The following is a 23,930-nucleotide window of genomic DNA, read 5'->3' on the forward strand; positions in this document are numbered from 1 at the left end:
CAGAAACTGGGTCAGATCTTAACTGATGTACCAATCTACATGGAGAAGGACATGTGTTACTCCATACCCAATTCTTCTGAAATAGCGGGCCTGATCAGCTACTGATGTATTGATAATATAGGGCCCCAGTTATGATGTACTGAAAATAAAGGGCCCCAAATTATGATGTATTGAAAATAAAGGGCCCCTGTTACGATGTATTGAAAATAAAGGGCTCCAGTTATGATGTATTGAAAATAAAGAGCCCCAGTTAAGATGTATTGAAAATAGAGAGCTTGATCTGAGAATATTAGGTTAAATCTGTAACTGATATACTGAGAATACAGACCCTGATGTACTACTAATGTACTGAGAATACAGATCCTGATGTACTACTAATGTACTGAGAATACAGATCCTGATGTACTACTAATGTACTGAGAATACAGATCCTGATGTACTACTAATGTACTGAGAATACAGAGCCAGATGTACTACTAATGTACTGAGAATACAGAGCCAGATGCATTACTAATGTACTAAGAATACAGGAGCCGATGTAGTACCAATGTACTGAAAAAAGAGGGCCAGATCTGTTACTGATTTATTTGGAATAGATGGCGTGATCTGTTCCTAATATACCAATTTACATGAAAATGGATGTAGACAGATATATTAACACATACCTAAAGGGCAGGAAACCACCAACAACACAATGAGCGAAGGCTGATCTGTACCAAGGCACTGCTGGTATTTCTCTGGCAATATTTTTGGTTCTACAAGGCGCATCAAAACCATTGGCCCAATTTTTGCCAAATATTCCTCCAATGATGGTCAAAGGGTAACCAACTGAAATTATTGAAATGATATGCAATGGTTATCTATTGTATCATGATCAATATTTTATGGCACATCGGCATTACATGTTAAAAGGCCAGGATACTCTCTGTCCATTCTGGTTATATTCATCAGGGCAGTTTGTGATATTAGGTAAGAAAAAGGCCTATATGCCAGGATACTCTCTGTCCAATCTGGTTACATTCATCATGACAATTTGTGATATTTGGAAATAAAAGGCCCATATGCCATGATACTCTCTGTCCAATCTGGTTACATTCATCAGGGCAGTTTGTGATATTTGGTAATAAAAGGCCTATATGCCAGGATACTCTCTGTCCATTTTGGTTACATTCATCAGGGCAGTTTGTGATATTAGGGAATAAAAGGCCTATATGCCAGGATACTCTCTGTCCAATCTGGTTACATTGATCAGGGCAGTTTGTGATATTAGGTAAAAAAAAGGCCTATATGCCATGATACTCTCTGTCCAATCTGGTTACATTCATCAGGGCAGTTTGTGATATCAGGGAATAAAAGGCCTATATGCCAGGATACTCTCTGTCCAATCTGGTTACATTCATCAGGGCAGTTTGTGATATTAAGTAATAAAATGCCTATATGCCATGATACTCTCTGTCCATTTTGGTTACATTCATCAGGGCAGTTTGTGATATTAGGTAATAAAATGCCTATATGCCAGGATACTCTCTGTCCATTTTGGTTACATTCATCAGGGCAGTTTGTGATATTAGGGAATAAAAGGCCTATATGCCAGGATACTCTCTGTCCATTCTGGTTACAATAATCAGGGCAGTTTGTGATATTTGGTAATAAAAGGCCTATATGCCAGGATACTCTCTGTCCATTTTGGTTACATTCATCAGGGCAGTTTGTGATATTAGGGAATAAAATGCCTATATGCCAGGATACTCTCTGTCCATTCTGGTTACATTCATCAGGGCAGTTTGTGATATTAGGGAATAAAATGCCTATATGCCAGGATACTCTCTGTCCATTTTGGTTACATTCATCAGGGCAGTTTGTGATATTAGGGAATAAAATGCCTATATGCCAGGATACTCTCTGTCCATTCTGGTTACATTCATCAGGGCAGTTTGTGATATTAGGGAATAAAAGGCCTATATGCCAGGATACTCTCTGTCCATTCTGGTTACAATAATCAGGGCAGTTTGTGATATTTGGTAATAAAATGCCTATATGCCAGGATACTCTCTGTCCATTTTGGTTACATTCATCAGGGCAGTTTGTGATATTAGGGAATAAAAGGCCTATATGCCAGGATACTCTCTGTCCATTTTGGTTACATTCATCAGGGCAGTTTGTGATATTAGGGAATAAAATGCCTATATGCCAGGATACTCTCTGTCCATTTTGGTTACATTCATCAGGGCAGTTTGTGATATTAGGGAATAAAAGGCCTATATGCCAGGATACTCTCTGTCCATTCTGGTTACAATCATCAGGGCAGTTTGTGATATTTGGTAATAAAATGCCTATATGCCAGGATACTCTCTGTCCATTCTGGTTACAATCATCAGGGCAGTTTGTGATATTTGGTAATAAAAGGCCTATATGCCAGGATAATCTCTGTCCATTTTGGTTACATTCATCAGGGCAGTTTGTGATATTAGGGAATAAAATGCCTATATGCCAGGATACTCTCTGTCCATTCTGGTTACAATCATCAGGGCAGTTTGTGATATTTGGTAATAAAATGCCTATATGCCAGGATACTCTCTGTCCATTCTGGTTACATTCATCAGGGCAGTTTGTGATATTAGGGAATAAAATGCCTATATGCCAGGATACTCTCTGTCCATTTTGGTTACATTCCTCAGGGCAGTTTGTGATATTAGGGAATAAAATGCCTATATGCCAGGATACTCTCTGTCCATTTTGGTTACATTCATCAGGGCAGTTTGTGATATTAGGGAATAAAAGGCCTATATGCCAGGATACTCTCTGTCCATTCTGGTTACAATCATCAGGGCAGTTTGTGATATTTGGTAATAAAAGGCCTATATGCCAGGATACTCTCTGTCCATTCTGGTTACATTCATCAGGGCAGTTTGTGATATTTGGTAATAAAAGGCCTATATGCCAGGATACTCTCTGTCCATTCTGGTTACAATCATCAGGGCAGTTTGTGATATTAGGGAATAAAAGGCCTATATGCCAGGATACTCTCTGTCCATTCTGGTTACAATAATCAGGGCAGTTTGTGATATTTGGTAATAAAAGGCCTATATGCCAGGATACTCTCTGTCCATTCTGGTTACATTCATCAGGGCAGTTTGTGATATTAGGGAATAAAATGCCTATATGCCAGGATACTCTCTGTCCATTTTGGTTACATTCCTCAGGGCAGTTTGTGATATTAGGGAATAAAATGCCTATATGCCAGGATACTCTCTGTCCATTTTGGTTACATTCATCAGGGCAGTTTGTGATATTAGGGAATAAAAGGCCTATATGCCAGGATACTCTCTGTCCATTCTGGTTACAATCATCAGGGCAGTTTGTGATATTTGGTAATAAAATGCCTATATGCCAGGATACTCTCTGTCCATTTTGGTTACATTCATCAGGACAGTTTGTGATATTAGGGAATAAAAGGCCTATATGCCAGGATACTCTCTGTCCATTTTGGTTACATTCATCAGGGCAGTTAGTGATATTAGGGAATAAAATGCCTATATGCCAGGATACTCTCTGTCCATTTTGGTTATATTCATCAGGGCAGTTTGTGATAATAAATCAATAACATTACTTTTGTTCTTGTTAGTAACAGTGGCAATATCTGATGATGGCTCAGCATCATTTATACAAATATGAAGGATCAAGAACGCTTTTTGTCAAATTCAGTTTAATTCAGTTTTGAGGAGTCATATGAAGATTTTTCCATTGTTAGTAACAGCATCCATATTTGACAACAAATCTGTATGATTTGTACAAACTTGGAACGCATTCACGACAGCAAATCTGTATGAGTTGAACAAACTTGGAAAGCTTTTGTGACAGCAAATCTGTATGAGTTGTACAAACTTGGAACGCTTTCATGACAGCAAATCTGTATCATCTGTAAAAACTCGGAACGCTTTCACGACAACAGATCTGTATGATTTGTACAAACTTGGAACGATGTCATGATGGCAAATCTGTATGATTTGTACAAACTTGGAATGTTTTTATGACAACAAATCTGTATCATTTGAACAAACTTGGAATGCTTTCATGACAACAAATCTATATCATATGTACAAACTTGGAATGATATCAGGACAGCAGGCTTTCTGTCAAATTTTATAAGTTCTATTCATTGGTGGTTAAGGAAAAAAATTTAAATTCTCTTTCTTTTTTAAGAAATGGTGGCCTGGTCTATTTGGCAGAGGACTTAATGCAAGGGATAATTCTGTCAAATAATAGTCATATTCTATTCTGAATTTTTTGAGGAATCTGTTTAAAGGTAACCATTTTTCAAGTTTAGGAATGGTGGCTATATCTGATGCCATACTGTCAGTACTGAAACAAGCTTTAAAGGTCTTTATGCTAAACTGCTTTCTTTAAAATTTAATCAAATTCTGTAACCAGTTTTTGAAAAGCAGTAAGAAAAAGGTTTTTCTGCTTTAAATAATGGCTATATCTGATGGCATCTCTACACCATTTAAGCAAACTAGAAAGACTTCATGCCAGAATCATATGTCAAATTTGATTAGATTCTATTCACTGCATAACTGTCACATATTAATACATTGTGTAACTCTTTCACATATAATACTCTGTGTAACAATGTGACATATAATACACTGCACAACTTTCACACATAATATACTGTATAACTGTCACATATAAATACACTGTATAACTGTCACATATAAATACATTGTCTAACTCTGTCACATATAATACAAGGTGTAATAATGTCACATATAGTTTGTTTTCTTTTTACAGTGTTAGTAACGGCAGTCAAAGCGGACAACAGAGCAGCACAATCTGTATAAATTTTAAGGATAATTTTAAAGCACTTATTGCAAAATACTTTCTGTCAAGTTCTTTTCAGCAGTTGTTAAAAGGTGTTGAACATTTTTTTGTTTCTAGCAATAGTTGCTATACTTGATTGACAACACTGGTATGAAATGTAAAGTCCATGATGGTGTGTGTGTGTGATTTAGAGTTTTAATGTAGCTTTAAAACAATTTCAGTCATATCACTATGATGCCTGCAGTGTAGCAGTTTATATGGTGTCTAGCACTGGGGCGTTAAACTGCAGACATGTAGCAATTCGTCCCACAAAGAATCTAATTATCCGACACAGGCGGACCAGTCCTAACACTATCCTCTTAATGCTGAGCGCCAAATGAGGGAGCTGTCTGTACCCTTTTTGTAAGTCTTTTGGTATGACCTGGCAGGGGATCGAACCCATGATCTCCCGCATCCGAAGCAGACGCTCTAACCACTAGGCCACCGAAGCGGTCTTAAATCTGAAAGACCATTATGTTGGAATACTTTCTGTGAAATGTGGCCACATTTTTATTTTGTTCAGGTAAAGAGTTCAAAGAGGTTAACAAAAGTGTGACAATTTCTTTGGCTGTTTAATTAATCAATTTAGTGATTTTATATATATATATATATATATATATATATATATATATATATATATATATATATATAAAGACAAACATTGTTGCAAATATCTTACCAAACAACCACAATGCCATCAGCAGAACAACTGTCGTCCAAGGCAGCGCCTGTGTAGTACCATAGGCCCATGCAATGGAGTTTACAACAGCCCAAACAAGGAAAAGTGGAACTGAAATTGAAAGGAAAAATGTTGCCCAAGTTGAAAGAATTGTACAATATTTACATAATTCTCTTCATGTCAAACAAGTGAATAATAGATATGACAGTATTAGGATGTCATTAATTAATCTCAATTCAAGATGATAATGTTGCTTATTAATTCCTTTGATCTTTTTAAATCAACTGTTGCACATCATTACTGGAAGTAAATAGCTTGTTTCTTAGCATTTCTGGTATTAACTGCAATCTTTAAATTTCCTTAAATCAATATGTATTTGTTTAATTGGCAGAAATCATTACATAACTGGTTTTGATTGATTCTTATTTAAATTTATAAATGGATGTTTATAACTTGGTCTGTTTTAGTGCCTGAACTACATAATTTCTGATGCATATTTATGGCAACCTTTTGTCTTTAATATTATATATAGTAAATATCCCTCAAAATGACTTTGACTAACTGCCCCAAACCTGCACATCAATGAAGCATATTTTGTTTACTATGGATACACATGCTAAGTCTTGGAAATAGGAAGATGCAATGAATGCTTACAAGCAAACAGAGCTGAGGTAAGATTAATGTTCCAAACCCAGGTCTCTCCTCCCATTTTCCTGTACATATTGGCAGCTATGTAACCAGCAATGCCTGAAACATTTGAAACAATGTATAATTCTGTCACAAGTAAATACAATGTAACTCAGTCATATATACTACAATGAATAACTGTCACATGTAAATACATTGTATAACTCTGTCACATACAATACATTGTGTAATAATGTCACATAAACAAACTGCACAACTTTCACATATAATATATTGTATAACTGTCACATATAAATACACTGCACAACTGTCACATATAAATACACTGTATAACTATCACAAATAAATACACTGTATAACTATCACATATAAATACATTGTGTAACTCCATTACATATTTAAAAAAATTAACTCTTGTCAAGGTTTAGCTGACAAAAAAAAGTTCATTCCTTTTGATTGGATTGTCTCCCTTGCCTACACATAACCATTAGGCATTAACCAAGCAATAAAAAATATCTCTTTGTGAAAGGAACTCTTCAGATATCGAGACAGTATTTTATACTGCGAGATAGAAATGAAAAAGCTAGCTGATTTTGGCATTTCCAAAATACTGTTTCCCAAAGACAATTAGCACCCACTATGCAAAACATGTTTTCTACCACTGTGAACGTTTTCTATTTAAAGGAATAAATTAAAAAAGTCTCTTTTAATATACTGTACATCAGAGGTTCCAAAACAACTGTATTTGCTGGACATGTCTGTAATTGAGTTTAAATGATTGCTAATAATTATGTCAACATCAGACACATTATTTTGCCAGTGGTTAATACCATTAATTTTCTTGGTCATTATGTTTCCTAACTGTTTTTATTAAAATCCTATAATTGAACAATGGCTCCGGACTGTATACATAGCCATATTACACAAGTCCTCACATTATGTCATCTATCAATACTGTATGGCTCTGTGTCTGTACATTCAAGGCCTTTACAACAACATACATGCAGGCTAAGACCAAATTAAACTGGGTTGTGTCTTTACACTTAAGACCTGTAGAACAACATATATACAAGCTAAGGCCTAATTAAAAAGGCTGAGTAAGTACATATATGTAGGCTCAGGCCTAATTAAAACTTAAGAAAAAAAATACTATTAACATAATTCACCTGAAAGAAGAGTCCCTCAAAGGGACTGTAGCTCCACTGACTGAGAAATGTCCAGGAATGCATGATAAGCCCAAATTTTAAACAAATATTTTACCTTACTTGTCTCATCTAATATATTCACATGAAACATGTAAATGCAGGGCAAAATTATTTGTCATGGCCATTGGCCCTAAACCATAGATATCAAGTACAATGGTAAGATATAGATCTCCCTGGTTATAACACATCAGTTGGAGTCATTAACTGAAAACCATGGATATCAAGCACAATGGTAAGATATAGATCTCCCTGGTTATAACACATCAGTTGGTCTCATTAACTGAAAAGCATGGATATCATGTACAATGGTAAGATATAGATCTCCCTGGTTATAACACATCAGTTGGAGTCATTAACTGAAAACCATGGATATCAAGTACAATGGTAAGATATAGATCTCCCTGGTTATAACACATCAGTTGGAGTCATTAACTGAAAACCATGGATATCAAGTACAATGGTAAGATACAGCTCTCCCTGGTTATAACACATAAGTTGGAGTTATTAACTGAAAACCATGGATATCAAGTACAATGGTAAGATATAGATCTCCCTGGTTATAACACATCAGTTGGAGTCATTAACTGAAAACCATGGATTTGGGCAAAGAAAATTTCAGAGAACAATATCTAGGATAGACCATGAAATGTTAAAGGAAATATGATGCAAGATAATTGTGTACCTACCTGCTGTTATTCAGGACAATCTGAATATTCCTTTTTATTCTTCTGTACCGATTATGAAAACTTTGTTAAGAGGCTTATTTTTTCATTTCATTTTTAACATGTATCAGTAGCTGGATGCCATTTTTGAAAAAATTCTATAATCAACAATTTGATCATGTAAATGCTTCTATGTACAAATATGTGCACTTTAAAGTGTCTAATGAACTACTATAAAATCAGTCTGGTTCTCTACCAACTGCACTAACGCTAACTTGAAATCCGGATCCAAATCAAATAATGATGAGCCAATTATCCAGATTTTACCACAACAATCACATTTCCATAGTATTTTCTGTCATTCCATAAGTCCGTATTAAGGGTAATTTTTGTAAGACTTATGGCAAAATCATAAGGGTCAGAGTATGTCAACATGACCAAAGTCAATAGTGCACTCCAAAATACGCCCATCAAGATTAATGACTGTACAACAGTGGCAAAGAAAATGAGCTAATTGAAAAAAACGTGATGTTGACACCAATAACAACAACAGTGTCAGAGAAATGAGTTGAATGCAACAAACTGACAGCAACAGTATCAGTGGAAAAGTAATCCCGATGCCTTGCCAATACTTCAAAGGCAAGGAAAAATGACCTAATGCGCCATTTCAAAATCTGCAATAAAAGCATCTATATGTTCCAAATAATGTGATTCTTTTTATAGATTTTAAAAAATCAAACTATAAGCAAAGACTTGAATCATATTGTAAATAATGAGCCTAACTTTAAACACTGGACCATAGAGAATGTACATACCTGATGTGAAAGCATAGAGAATTATGGCAGCAGTGTTGATTGCTCCATGTCTATGGACATTAAACATCCCCAGTACTGCCATCAACATTATCCCTGTAGCTAGAGTCAGGAACTGTGAGCCCACTCCTAAGGATGACAAATTAAGTTTCATGATTCTTAATATTTCTAATTGATACATAAAAAAGCTCTTTTACATTTTGAGGTCTTCCAGGAATTGTTTTAAATTTATATGAATTTTAGAGGGTGTCTGGTCCAAAACTTATAGGAAAAATATTGTTGTTTATGACATGTCTGTGCCACCAATTCTGGAAACAGTGCTTTGTCTATTAGATACGTTATTGAACGGGAACATTTATTAGCATTAATCATTACACCACTATTTAAAAACAAATTCTTTTAATCATTTTCCATCTGCAATAAGACACGAATGTTTTAGGTGTACCAAGTCAAAATTGGTTGCAATGTTCATGAATACATGTCTGACAATGATTCCATAACTGACAGATCTGGTACTTTGCTTGTCATAGTGATACATTTTAATAACGAATGTCTAACTTTGATGTCTGTCACATTGAGATTAGTTTGTCAATATGACCACACATTCTATCTCTCTAAAAACAATATTAATTTCAATCTTTAGTGATAATGATGTTTATTTTATTGTAGTCCAGACTAAAAAAACCGATCCAGTTTTGACAATGAATAGTGGACATTCTACCAAGCTTCTAAAAGTTACACACTCACTTAAGATGTCATAATTAAACTATAGTTCGATGCAACTGAAAGGGAATATTTTGAAGTTTTCCTAAAAAATGAATGAATCACCAAATTAAAAAGGTTACTACATACATTGACAAACAAGAGAACTGTTATTTGCAGTAGGTAAATGAATGTTATTCACAGACTTTCAACAGAACACATTGGAAATTCCAGGATAAATTGGCTCCATCTGTACAGGTGACAGCTGGTAATTGTCAGCAAGGTATTAGGCCAATATTACCTTTGGTTCTCATTTTGAACAATTTGTGTTAATATACGTGGTGAAATCTAATAAATTCAGGTGGTGAAATATGAATTTATTGAGGTGGTGAAATATGACTTAATTCAGGTGGTGAAATCAGAATCAATTCAGGTGTTGAAATCTGAATCAATTCAGGTGATGAAATCTTAATACAGTTGGTGAAATTTTAATTACAGGTGATAAAATATGAATACATGTGGTGAAACCTGAATTAATACAGCTGGTGAAATTTTAACACATATAGCTGGTGAAATTTGAATACATACAGGTGGTGAACTAGATAAAGTAATGCACTGCAAAACTTAAAAACAATGACTTGCCAAATGGTCAATTTGTATAGCAATTTCAAAGTTTGACACTGTCTGGTACAACCTATACTAAAACGTAAACTGAAATTGAAATTTATTTACCTGCTGAAAGGAAGCAAGTTCCCTTGTGTACTTATCACTTTTAATTTGGTTAAATAGTTTTTTAGAAACTGGGAATGATATATATCTGTTGACTTTGGATTTCAAAGTAATGACTAAACTAATTCACCTTACAAAGATGAATCAATGTGGAATTCTAATTTTTTAAATCAAGGATACCGAGATGTTGTTTTACCAATATAGGTAACATTAAGGATTCAAGAGAATCTGTTTAATTATTCTGATGCACCACCATTATATTATGCTAAGAATAATTAATGTACTGTTTATAAGAAAGAATGTACATCTTAAATGTAAAAATGTTGACAAAGATGAATTTATGCAGTAGTTTTTCCTGCACATCACACTATAATGGTGACTACTAAATGCAAATCTTTGTCAAGTTTGGTTGTACAGTATTTGACAATATGGCTGTTCTGAGGCAGGCATGGTCATAAAACCTCACCTAGTATGGCACAGAAAAGGCTCTTAAAGGGAGGGAATCTGAACACATCTGTGTGGATAATTTTCCAGCCATTATCATCCTGGTCTAAATCTTCACTGTCCTCCTCTTCTATGTTGTATCGGGCAAAGTCACTCTTCAGCACCCGAGTCTGAAATAAGGGACTGCAGATTCTTATATATGATAAAATGTAATAAGCTTTCAGACTGGTCAAATATCAAGTTTTTTTTCTTTTTCGGTGGGGGGATTTAGATTCACAATAAAACATGATGACGTGTCGATACCATTCTGCTATGACACTTGTGATCTTCCACAGGCAATAAATGAACGATTGTAACAATCTGACAAAACTTTCGAAAACATAAATGGAAATAAAAATATTTCCCAGAAATTCCCATGTCTTGGAACTTTCAGTGAATATTCTCGAGGGTCCAGACAAGTTGCAAAATAGATATTGGTGTTCATGCATCTTGCTTACAAACTCTCATCCAAGGGTGGGATCTATCCTATCCCACTGAGGTGGGATTTCTCTATCCCACTGAGGTGGGATTTCTTTATCCCACTGGGTGTGATTTTATTACTCTTACTTTTGATATCTGAAATGTCTTTAAAGCAATCTATGAATAACAGCATGATATCTGTTATGAGATTTTGCAGATTGTAAAAAATGTAGCATAATGTAAACAAATTTGAATGTCCTTCATACCAGGAGGTTTTTTGTCAAATCTGGCCAATGTACAGTCAGAAAATAAATGATAACTTTTTTAAATACATTTTTTTAAGTAATGGCTGCAATATTAGATCATGACTCAAGCAAATGTGAAAGGTCTTAATGCCCTAATGCTCCTTGTGCATATTGGTCAAGTGGTTTCTGATGCAAATAACAATTATTAATGGATGGTGCATGGCAGATGAAATACCATATCATAAGCTTACGTGGACTTATGATCAGAGGAGTTAAAATTAACAATCTATACACATACATATAAATGCATCTCACTGCAATGAACAGCAATGAGTAAAATGTACACACAGTAAAATAAATGTGCTGAGTAGTAAAACGAACATGCAATGAGTGAAATCAACACACAATCAGAAAGTAAGAATTTTTCTTTTCCTTATTCCTTGAAAAGGAGAAGACAAAAATAAATTGTTACAGTATAAATATCCATGTGAATCCAACAATAAATGATTAAAACTTGGATCTATCATGACATAATCCTTGCAGATCTACGTCTTTGTTTACATGGCCAACACAGAGGTATGCAATTGCATAATGCTAGCAGATTCGAGTCTATCCTGGCAGATCTGTGATCACGTATTGCTGGAAAATCAGTGTCTATGCTATTCAAGCAGTAGATACCAAGATCTTTTCACCATTCCAGCAAATTATAATCTAAGCAGTTCACATGCTAGACACATCAAGAGGGCAGATCACGACCTATGTTGATCATATGGTAACACCCATATTTTAGAACACAAAACACAAACAGATCTGGATCTATGTTGATCACATGTTAACACCCAGATCTGTGAACACAGAACACAGACAGATCTGCACCTACGCCGATCATACGGTAACACCCATATTTTAGAACAAAGAACACAAACAGATCTGGGCCTATGTTGATCACAAGGTAACACCCAGATTTGCAAACACAGAACACAAACAGATCTGGACCTATGTTGATCATATGGTAACACCCATATTTGTGAACACAGAACACAAACAGATAGGGGCCTATGATGTTCACATGGTGACACCAGATCTGTGGACATATACACAAAGAGATATGGGACAAATCTGTTCAAATGCTGAAGTCTAGACCTGTGAGCTTAGAATACAAACAGATCAAGGTATATGCTGTTCACATCATATACACCCAGATCTGTGAGCATAGAACATAAACAGATTTGGGCTTATGTTCACATGGTAGACACTCAGATCTGTGAGCCTAGAACACAAACAGATCGAGGTCTATGTTGATCACACAGTAGACACCCAGATCTGTGAGCATAGAACACAAACGGATCTGGGTTTATGATGTTCACATTTTAGACACCCAGATCTGTGAGCCTAGAATATAAACAGATCAACAGATCAAGATATATCTTGTTCACATGGTAGACACCCAGATCTGTGAGCCTAGAACACAAACAGATCTGGGCTTATGATGGTCACATGGTAGACACCCAGATCTGTGAGCATAGAACACAAACATATCAAGGTCTATTCTGTTCACACAGTAAACACCCAGATCTGTGAGGAGATAGAGGTGATGAATCTGTTACTAACACAATGCAGACACCTGATCAGCCTTTACATATTTCATTAACAGATCAGTGATTCAATATGATTTAAAGTTCATGTGCACTAATCATACACAAATACAGTATTAATTTAATTTTCTATAAAACTATGTATAGTTGATCATCAAAATGCAATAAATGTGATTGACATGGGCGGATACATTATAAAGTTTACTATCAACATGCAATAAACATAATTGCCATGTACAGATACATTGCAGTTTACAATCAATTTGACTTACAAGGACAATCCTACTGTATTACTTACCAGCCTCCTAATTTGACTTACCAGTATGATGACCACAAATCCAATCAAGAGGAATACAAGGACCATTGAGTTGATGATAGACAGCCAATGAATCTGAAAGTAAACAGGCCATAATAACAACAATTTAAAACAAAGAAATACTTTAATTCAAATCTCTCCACCCTTCCCCATCTTTCAATATATCCTTGCAATTGACATAAAAAAAATCACAGGTATATTTCATAATGGTTACATATGTCAAACATTTAAAAGTGTGACAGGTATACTACCTAACAATGCCTAAACATGTCAGAAAACAAAAAGTGTCAGGAGTTTTCTTAACTTCACTTCCACTTATTATAGGCAAACAATATGTCTGATGTGGCTACAATAATAATCTGATTATCTGCAGTGATAATCCTATGTTAAATGAATAAAAAAGACACATTTGGGTGGTGGTCAAGTATGAATAATGTAGAACTGATAAGAGTATTTGGAAATTTAAGGGAAGAACCATGAACAAGTAGGTGTTGATGAAAAAGCGATGCAAAATGGCCACAGAGCAATGTGTTAAGCTTACTCTCCAACTGGTGTCATAGGAACAATCTCCTATGATTTAAAAGTTCCTATGTCTTGCTAGTGCAAAGAAGACAATATATATATATATATATATATATATATATATATATATATATATATATATATATATAAAAGCCTGCCACATTGTTTACATAGATAACTGAAACTTTGTTTGCACAAATCTGCTTTTTTTTCCTTAGTGATCATGACCTTGGAACTTTTGACCCCCAAATCAATGGCGTCCTAAAACCCCAAGACAGTCACAAGATAGGTCCATGTATTTGATATCAAACTATTGTTACTGAGCTGAAACCATTAATGTTCTTTCATCTGTGACCCTGACCAATGTCGTTTGTACCCCAAAATTGATGGGGGTTTTCTTTATCCAAATTTACTGAACAGAAACCTTTTTCTTCTTTCAGTCACAGTGACCCCAAATAGATACAATTCTTCCTTAACCCAGATAGATAAAATTCTTCCTTACCCCAGACAGATAAAATTCTTCCTTACCCCAGATAGATAAAATTCTTCCTTAACCCAGATAGATAAAATTCTTCCTTAACCCAGATAAATAAAATTCTTCCTTACCCCAGATAGATAAAATTCTTCCTTACCCCAGATAGATAAAATTCTTCCTTACCCCAGATAGATAAAATTCTTCCTTAACCCAGATAGATAAAATTCTTCCTTAACCCGTAATAGATAAAATTGCCCATGTGCAAGTCTGATAAAAATAGATGATGGAAAGCTCAAGTTATTATGCAGAAACCATTTATTTTTTGTCACTGTAACCATGTCCTTTGATGTATTGACCCCAAAATCAATTGGATTCTTCCGTACTGCAAGTGCAAACGATCCACAAATTATCACAGCTGTGCATGATGGACAACTCAAGATAATGTACACAAATGGTAACATGCAAATGAGTTGACAGATAGCCATTAAAACATCACACTCTGCTTTAAGGCAGGCATATAACAAAAACAATACCAACATTCCAATGTCCCCACTCTAACGAACACTCCTCTCTTTAAAACAGAAAACTTAAAAGGTGCAAGGTAACCTCAGTACAGAAAGTCCTGGGGAATCAGGTCAACACAAGTACAGAAAGTCTTGGGGGTCAGGAATGGTATTACAATTTCCAGCTGATCAGGTTCCTGGGAAAATGTGTTGGTCTGTTATTATTTTATCTGTGCAGATATTTACAATAACTGAATTCAGTGGGTGTAGAGTATTCCTTGCAGAATTCAGTGGCTGTAGGGTATTCCTTGCAGAATTCAGTGGCTGTAGAGTATTCCTTGCAGAATTTAGTGAGTGTAGGGTATTCCTTGCAGAATTCAGTGGCTGTAGGGTATTCCTTGCAGAATTCAGTGGCTGTAGAGTATTCCTTGCAGAATTCAGTGGCTGTAGGGTATTCCTTGCAGAAGTCAGTGGCTGTAGAGTATTCCTTGCAGAATTCAGTGACTGTAGGGTATTCCTTGCAGAATTCAGTGGCTGTAGGGTATTCCTTGCAGAATTCAGTGGCTGTAGAGTATTCCTTGCAGAATTCAGTGGGTGTAGGGTATTCCTTGCAGAATTCAGTGGGTGTAGAGTATTCCTTGCAGAATTCAGTGGGTGTAGGGTATTCCTTGCAGAAGTCAGTAGGTGTAGAGTATTCCTTGCCGAGTTCAGTGGCTGTAAGGTATTCCTTGCAGAATTCAGTGGGTGTAGGGTATTCTTTGCAGAATTCAGTGGCTGTAGGGTATTCCTTGCAGAATTCAGTGGCTGTAGAGTATTCCTTGCAGAATTCAGTGGCTGTAGGGTATTCCTTGCAGAATTCAGAGGGTGTAGAGTATTCCTTGCAGAATTCAGTAGGTGTAGAGTATTCCTTGCCGCGTTCAGTGGCTGTAAGGTATTCCGTGCAGAATTCAGTGGCTGTAGGGTATTCCTTGCAGAATTCAGTGGGTGTAGAGTATTCCTTGCAGAATTCAGTGGGTGTAGAGTATTCCTTGCAGAGTTCAGTGGCTGTAGGGTATTCCTTGCAGAATTCAGTGGGTGTAGAGTATTCCTTGCAGAATTCAGTGGGTGTAGAGTATTCCTTGCAGAATTTACACATTAATTTTCTATCTTTGCACAGCGATCAGAATTGAAAGGTATTCAAAAAGAACTTTCTTTCGGCATTTGAAAAAAATCAGGATTTTAGGCAAAAAATTGGGAATATTGGATTTTCATTTATGAACAAAAATCTGGGATGACCTGGAGTAAAATGGAACAAGTGGCAGGTCTGGATCAAGCAGATAAACAGAATGAATTACAACAGTGATTCTCAAAACTGTGTACCACGGCACACTAGAGAGATTTGCAGGTGTGCTGTGTGAGTTTTTAACAAATATTAAAAATCGCCAGCGTTTTGAAACCTTTAACATATCGAAAAATTAAATGGTAAATCAATGTCGCAAAAGTTAAAAAGTAACATATGGAAGTTCTGAACCAAGTTATTCAAGTTGCAAACTTCATCAAATCTCGACCGCTTCAATCTCAACTTTTCTCTCAACTCTGTGATGCGATGGATTCAGACTACAAATGCCTGCTGTACCATACCGACGTTCGTTGGCTTTCAACAGGGAAAAGTGTTAAAGCATCTCGTCCATCGCAAGATTGAAGTGATTTTGTTCTTGGAGGTTGAGAAAACAGACTTTGGATTCTCTCTTCAGGACAAAATCTGGTGGCTGAAGGTTCAGTTTCTCTCCGAGTTATGCGACAAATTAAATTTGCTGAATTTAAGTCTTCAAAGAACCATCGGAAAACATCATCAATGCAACATCAAAACTGAAGTCATTTGATGAAAAGTTGTCGCTGTGGCAAAATGAGGTCTCGAAGGGAGTCCTCTACTGCCTTCCTACTGTCAACGAATCTCATTCAAACAAGAAAATCATCCCCGAAATTCTGGACACACTGAGAGACCTACAATCGGCACTGCAGCATTACTTCCCATCACGTGCAAGCGAGTAATATGGATGGGTGATCAATCCATTTGGAAACAACGAAACTACAAATCTTACAACCAAAGAACAAGAAAAGCTGATTGATTTTTAAAAAAAACGATAAATTTTGTCAGTCAATATTTCTCGAAAAGTGCCTGGATGAGTTTCGGATCTCAATCAAGAAGTCATATCCTGCAATCAGTTCAAAAGCAATCAAAATAATCCTGCCATCTGTGTCTTCGTGGTTTTGTGAGTTTGGATTTTCAGCATTGACTGAAATCAAATCTAAAAAGAGAGAGACTTCTTAAAATCGACGATGAAATGCGCGCTTGTTTGTTGACTTTGGAGCCTCGCTTCAATCTGATTTGCTCTCGAAAGCAGGCACATCCTTCACATTAAATTTAAAATTAAATATATATGTAAAAATAAATAAGTTCTTCACCACAAGAACTGTTACATTTTTTCAGGTGTGCCGTGAACATTTTTAGATCTTTTTGGTGCGCCGCAAGACAAAAAAGTTTGAGAAACACTGAATTACAAGGTGCTGATGGACAGCTTGACAAATCATCAAATTGGGATTCCAAAGAAAAATAAGACTGAATTTACACGTCACAAAATGTTGATAGACAGATAGAGAACTCAACAAATAGGTCCTACAACTCAAAAGCGGACTGGTTCAACAACATTTTATAAAGACCCATCAACCAGTACAGCTGTATCTCATCTTACCTCAAGCGTTTTTGGAAAGAAGCTGTTATCACGCATTCTTTTAGATCTGTCTTCGTATTTTGTACTGCAAATAAAGCAAGAAAGAATTGTAAAGAAATCAAACTACAAGATTCAAGTGATATAAAAGTATTTAGTATCAAATAATATACTTCAAACTCGTATAATATAAATTAATTATTTTTTGCTTTCAACTACCATGAATAAAACAAACAGCTATTTTTCTGTGAAAAAAGACAGAACCTCTGTCTACAAAATTTGTTTTCTGTTCACAGTTCTTGTACAAATGTTAAATACATTCATGTTGTTGCTGTAGTGAGGTTTAACGCCATTTTTCAGCAAACGATAGGCTATGCATGGCAGCCAGTATTAATGGTGGAGGAAGAACCCAGGAAAACCCAGGGAAGAACCACCGACCCACGAGAAGCTACTGGCAAGCTTTCTCACATACACAGATTGGCAGAATCTTAGACTCGAACCCACGCAGAGGTGAGACGGCAGTGATCCGTAACGGAGAGCGCTTTAGACCACTCGGCCACTTGGGGGCCCCAAGTAAATTCATGTAAAGAAAATTATATAGCAATGCATTCACCAAAGTTACTATGAATTGTAACTTTATAACAATTTCTACTCAGCATGCTACAGACAAAACAGGGGGAGAACATTTCTCATTAAGACATTATTAGTGTTGCACGGATTTGTCAACAGATAAACAATACAAATATCTGAACTATGTCCATGATTGCTCCAAATAAAGGAATGGTTTATTACAATATGTAAACAGATTAGAACACTAGAATGGATACAATACACTGGATGGACACAGATGACAACACTACACTGGATACAGAGAGAATACGCTGGATCTAGTTTTGTGATATGGTTACTTGTATCAGCATTGAAATTCTGCCAAAAACTGTGGCTGCATACCATGTTGAACAGGTATTTGGTCACACCAGTGCAATGATAGAGTGAAAATGATCAGTGCAGGATGATTTTTGTTGTAAAAAATCATTTCTACCTGACCAATCATGTCTAGAACTATCACTAGCTTTTATAAATCATTTCTACCAGACCAATGTCTAGAACTGTCACTAGCTTTTATAAATCATTTCTACCAGACCAATCATGTCTAGAACTGTCACTAGCTTTTATAAATCATTTCTACCAGACCAATCATGTCTAGAACTGTCACTAGCTTTTATAAATCATTTCTACCAGACCAATCATGTCTAGAACTGTCACTAGCTTTTATAAATCATTTCTACCAGACAAATCATGTCTAGAACTGTCACTAGCTTTTATAAATATTTCTACCAGACCAATCATGTCTAGAACTGTCACTAGCTTTTATAAATCATTTCTACCAGACCAATCATGTCTAGAACTGTCACTAGCTTTTATAAATCATTTCTACCAGACCAATCATGTCTAGAACTGTCACTAGCTTTTACAAATCTTTTCTACCAGACCAATCATGTCTAGAACTGTCACTAGCTTTTACAAATCTTTTCTACCAGACCAATCATGTCTAGAACTGCCACTAGCTTTTATAAATCATTTCTACCAGACCAATCATGTCTCGAACTGTCACTAGCTTTTATAAATCTTTTCTACCAGACCAACCATGTCTAGAACTGCCACTAGCTTTTATAAATCATTTCTACCAGACCAACCATGTCTCGAACTGTCACTAGCTTTTACAAATCTTTTCTACCAGACCAATCATGTCTAGAACTGTCACTAGCTTTTACAAATCTTTTCTACCATACCAATCATGTCTAGAACTGCCACTAGCTTTTATAAATCATTTCTACCAGACCAATCATGTCTCGAACTGTCACTAGCTTTTATAAATCATTTCTACCAGACCAATCATGTCTAGAACTGCCACTAGCTTTTATAAATCATTTCTACCAGACCAACCATGTCTCGAACTGTCACTAGCTTTTACAAATCTTTTCTACCAGACCAATCATGTCTCGAACTGTCACTAGCTTTTACAAATCTTTTCTACCAGACCAATCATGTCTAGAACTGTCACTAGCTTTTACAAATCTTTTCTACTAGACCAATCATGTCTAGAACTGTCACTAGCTTTTATAAATCATTTCTACCAGACCAATCATGTCTAGAACTGCCACTAGCTTTAATAAATCATTTCTACCAGACCAATCATGTCTAGAACTGCCACTAGCTTTTATAAATCATTTCTACCAGACCAATCATGTCTAGAACTGTCACTAGCTTTTATAAATCATTTCTAACTTTTAGCACTAATTTTGTTCCAGTATACTTCCATTACTGCATAAAAAACTGCTCCAGAGCAAATGCACAAAAATGTTAGTTCATTCTGCAAAATGCCTATCTCAGTTTTCATACCTTACACAAATCTTGGTTGAATAATTGCAAGTGTTTAAATAACATGTGCTGACTGTCTTAACAATCTGTCAATGATCATGATGTAGTTCCATCCATTAAAAAAAATACTTGTAAATGAAACAATTGTACCATGAATGGTATCTTATACACCTGATATATCAAGTTCCCTTGTGGAAACCACTGTTCTTTCAGACTTTATGACCTTGACCTCTGACCTACCGATTTCAAAATCAATAGGGCATCTTTATGGTCTCAAATACAAGCAAACCAGGTTTGGTCATTGCAGCCGGCACAAGACTTGAATATTCCTTTCTGGAGTCCAAGTGATCTTGACTTCTGACACTTCTGACCCCCAAAATCACTAAGTGTCTTCCTTGATTTAAAGCAAGCCATGTATAGTCAATGCATGTGCAATGAACTTAAACCAATTTTCCTTCTTGCAGTCCATGTTGTCTTTACCTTTGATCTTTTGATCCCAATATGAACAGCTGTTCTTGCCTGCCTCAAGTGCAAGCCATCCACAATATCGTGAAAATTATTCAAAACAGTCACCATGGACTTCACTAGGTGTCTTTCTTGTCTCAAATAGGCATCTTTCTTGTCTCAAGCTGGTTCTAAAGCTTGATCCAAGTATCTGGCACCTGTTAAATTATCATCAGTGGTAGAGATGGTGGTAACGAAATCACTTTTTAATTTTGTTCTTAAAAAGAAAGAGCTGAGGAGTCAAGTCTATTATAAGAAAGGTTCAAGATGATGTATTTTAATCTCTGATGTCTGATCAATATTCTGTATCCATAATTGGTACAGCAAAAAACTGATCTTAAAACTTTGTCTTCCTCAAAATGACCGTGCTGGATGAGAGAAAGTACCTCCAAAATGAAGAACACACAGGAGGAACTAAACTTTGTATGTACATATATCTGAATGGGTGGGTGGGTGATTGAGTGGTTTAAAGTGATCACCTTTACCGATGATGCCATCTAACCTCTGTCTGTGTGGGTTTGAGTCTTGGCTTCTCACCTCTGTCTGTGTGGGTTTGAGTCTTGGCATCTCACCTATGTCTGTGTGGGTTTGAGTCTTGGCTCGGCTTATGTGGGTATGTGGGAAATCTTCCAGTAGCTTTCCACAGATCGGTCGTTCTTGCTGGGTTTTCCCTGTTCATCTTTCTCCAATTGGCCACCATGTGTAGCCTATCATGCACTGAGGAATGGCATTATACCCCAAAACAACATCTGATGGGAGCACAGCTTTTTTTTTTTACATCTTGGTGTGTGCTTCAAATTACCCAAGTAATAATGTCCATTTTGCTTTCCAGATATGTTGAATACCATATTTCATATATTTTTTCATACCCTTTAATTTTTCGTACACAATCCAGCTATCAAAATAATAATTATTTAAATGTATCACAATTTTTCATGCAATGATACAACTTTGTATTTTTTGAAGAAGAAAAAAAACATAAAATTATTGGGCATAAAATTTCTACTAAAAAGGTTTACATTTGCAAAAAAAAATTGAAAACAGTATATTGCAATTTTGTTTTTACAAAAATTATTAATTAATTGATGGTGAGAAAATACAATGATTGATGATAGGTGAGAAAATACAATGATTGATGATAAGAATGAACGCTTGCAGCATAAGTCAAGGGGGTCACATGACCTACCGACAAGTTTAATCATGCAAATGAAGCTGAAAATATGTTACAAGATTCTGTTCAAAATGCTTAGTAAATATTAGCTTTAGTTACAGTTATAAAAACCTAGTCATTTTCTATCGTAAATATGAAAGTCTGTGTGTGTGTGTGATTTGGATTTTTAACGTAGCTTTAAAAAAAGTTCAGTCATATTGCCACGATGTCTGCAGTGTGACAGTTTATAGTGATGTGATGTGATTTTGATTTTTAACGTAGCTTTAACAATTTTTCAGTCATATCGCTACGATGTCTGCAATGTGCCAGTTTATAGTGATGTCTAGCATTGGGGCATCACGCTGCAGACATGTAGCATGATGTCCCACCCAGTCACATTATCCTGACACCAGGTCGATCAGTCCTAAAACAAACCTCTTAATGCTGAACGCCAAGCGAGGCAGCTAGCTGTTAGTACCATTTTTGTAAGTCTCTGGTATGACTTGGCCGGGGATCGAATCCATGACATCCTGCAATTGAGGCAGATGCTCTAACCACTAGAAGCAGTAATATAAAAGTCACGGACTCGGTTAAATCAATTTGTATATATACATATACTATCTTTTAAGTACTTGTTCTGTTTTGACTTGGATATAATTAACATTTTTTTGGCAAATCTATTTTATAATATACCCAACTATTATCTTCATTGGCAAGTTCAAATAACAATGCATATATGATCACTTGTCCTTATAACATCTGCTGTGTGAACAACGGCTTCAACAGCACAGTGACAGTTTTTCATTTCCCTAAAGAAAGCCTCATTTCCCTACTGGCAGCCTTGCTGGTTTGATCTCTTCTGTCAATTTTTGCATTCAGTCTCGTTTTAACTGGAGTAACCTGAAGGCTAAGCATGTTTATTTACCATGTAAATTACACTGCATAGCCATGTGGTTGTTGTGATAATGTGCATCGTAATTAAAACAAGAATGAATAGTTGATTTAGCGGTGTTTATTGATGATGGAATATAGAAGGGCTGTAATATATGAGGATTAGGTAACAGTCTTTTCTTCCTCTCTTTGCAAACACTACATAAAAAAGCCACCCTGAATAAATACAGTCTTGTACACTGGAAAAATTCTGTTTCATCTCTTTCAGACACACATATGCACGCGCTCGCTAACTAAAATGTAATTTCAAGTTATTGCAATTTGATAACAAGTTTACTGTCAATGTAAAAATACAAGTTGCACTTAATTTCTTGACAATGTGGTCTCATATGGTTGCATACAATTTACCAATAAATAATACCCATAACAAATACATGCTCAAACCATCTTAATCATTTGGCCAACATTAGACAACATAACAGCTACATATGCTAAATGCAGATGAGTTTGCACATTGAAACATAATCCTCTCTCCCCCCTCTCTCTTGTTCGCTAATAACAACAAAAATCTTGGAGCACTTTTATTTTATTGTAATTAGATTCTTGAGTTGAGAGCTGAATGAGACAGAAATATACGTTTACTTTGTATGTGTGTACCGTTAGGTTGTTGAGTAGCGTGTGTTCCGTAGAACTTGTTCAGATTCCTTTATTTTCGTACACGATCAGTGCCATTAAATGATCATTGTTTATTTTACATATAATTTTTCGTACACTGAAATTAATTATTATTTTTTTGTGCACGAAAAATAACATGAAATATGGTAAATGTTTTTGGTTTTAGACTCAAAACTTCCAAGCTATGAAAGTAAACTAGACAAAAAATAATACTATATATGCTTTACTACTTCCATGGCAAGTCAAAACATAGATGGACATTGACTGGATATGAGAAATGACTGCTGTGGGAAGTTGCCAACTGTGCAAACTTATAGGCAACCACTATGAAGGCCAAAATGTACCGTGTACAAATACACTCACCTTGTCTGGTGCCATTTCACGCTGTATGTAAAGGCCACTTCTTGCGGTGCAGTTTCTCCATCTAGACTTAGTGGAGGCTGTTCCTTGGTGGACACGTTGGCATATATGATCTACAACAAATGGAGGTCAATAAACATCAATACTATTAAATGTCCACATTTCTCATGATGTGGTTCCCCCTAATAAAAGCTGACCATACAAATGACTTTTAGATTAAATGAAATTTGGCTTGCCATACTATGTGCTTTACCTTTTTAGTGTTTCTGTGGAAGTTTGTGTAAAAAGATTAACTATTGCTGATGGTTACAGCTTTTGTTATTATTTATTTTGACACAAAATGGAATTAGTGCACTTCTAGTTTCACAATCACAAGAACATGGGTGCTGCCTGGAATTTTCTGA

The 23,930-nt window shown here is 35.8% G+C and overlaps 1 protein-coding gene across 1 annotated transcript in view; it reads right to left on the minus strand.

Moving 5' to 3' along the window:
- The window catches only part of LOC149774692 (transmembrane 9 superfamily member 1-like), a 67,735-nt gene that overhangs the window by 9,362 nt on the left and 34,443 nt on the right, over positions 1 to 23,930 (minus strand). Inside the window, exons 6-13 of the mRNA XM_089944840.1 lie at positions 23,530 to 23,639; positions 17,589 to 17,652; positions 13,360 to 13,431; positions 10,764 to 10,911; positions 8,870 to 8,995; positions 6,194 to 6,286; positions 5,540 to 5,650; positions 666 to 828 (exon numbers count right to left, since the gene is read on the minus strand). Coding sequence (XP_089800966.1) covers positions 666 to 828; positions 5,540 to 5,650; positions 6,194 to 6,286; positions 8,870 to 8,995; positions 10,764 to 10,911; positions 13,360 to 13,431; positions 17,589 to 17,652; positions 23,530 to 23,639 — 887 coding nt within the window. The remainder of the gene's footprint in view (positions 1 to 665; positions 829 to 5,539; positions 5,651 to 6,193; positions 6,287 to 8,869; positions 8,996 to 10,763; positions 10,912 to 13,359; positions 13,432 to 17,588; positions 17,653 to 23,529; positions 23,640 to 23,930) is intronic.

The sequence above is a fragment of the Sinohyriopsis cumingii genome, unplaced genomic scaffold (assembly GCF_028554795.1).
Source record: "Sinohyriopsis cumingii isolate HCF-2022 unplaced genomic scaffold, ASM2855479v2 utg000160l, whole genome shotgun sequence".
NCBI classification, from domain to species: domain Eukaryota; kingdom Metazoa; phylum Mollusca; class Bivalvia; order Unionida; family Unionidae; genus Sinohyriopsis; species Sinohyriopsis cumingii.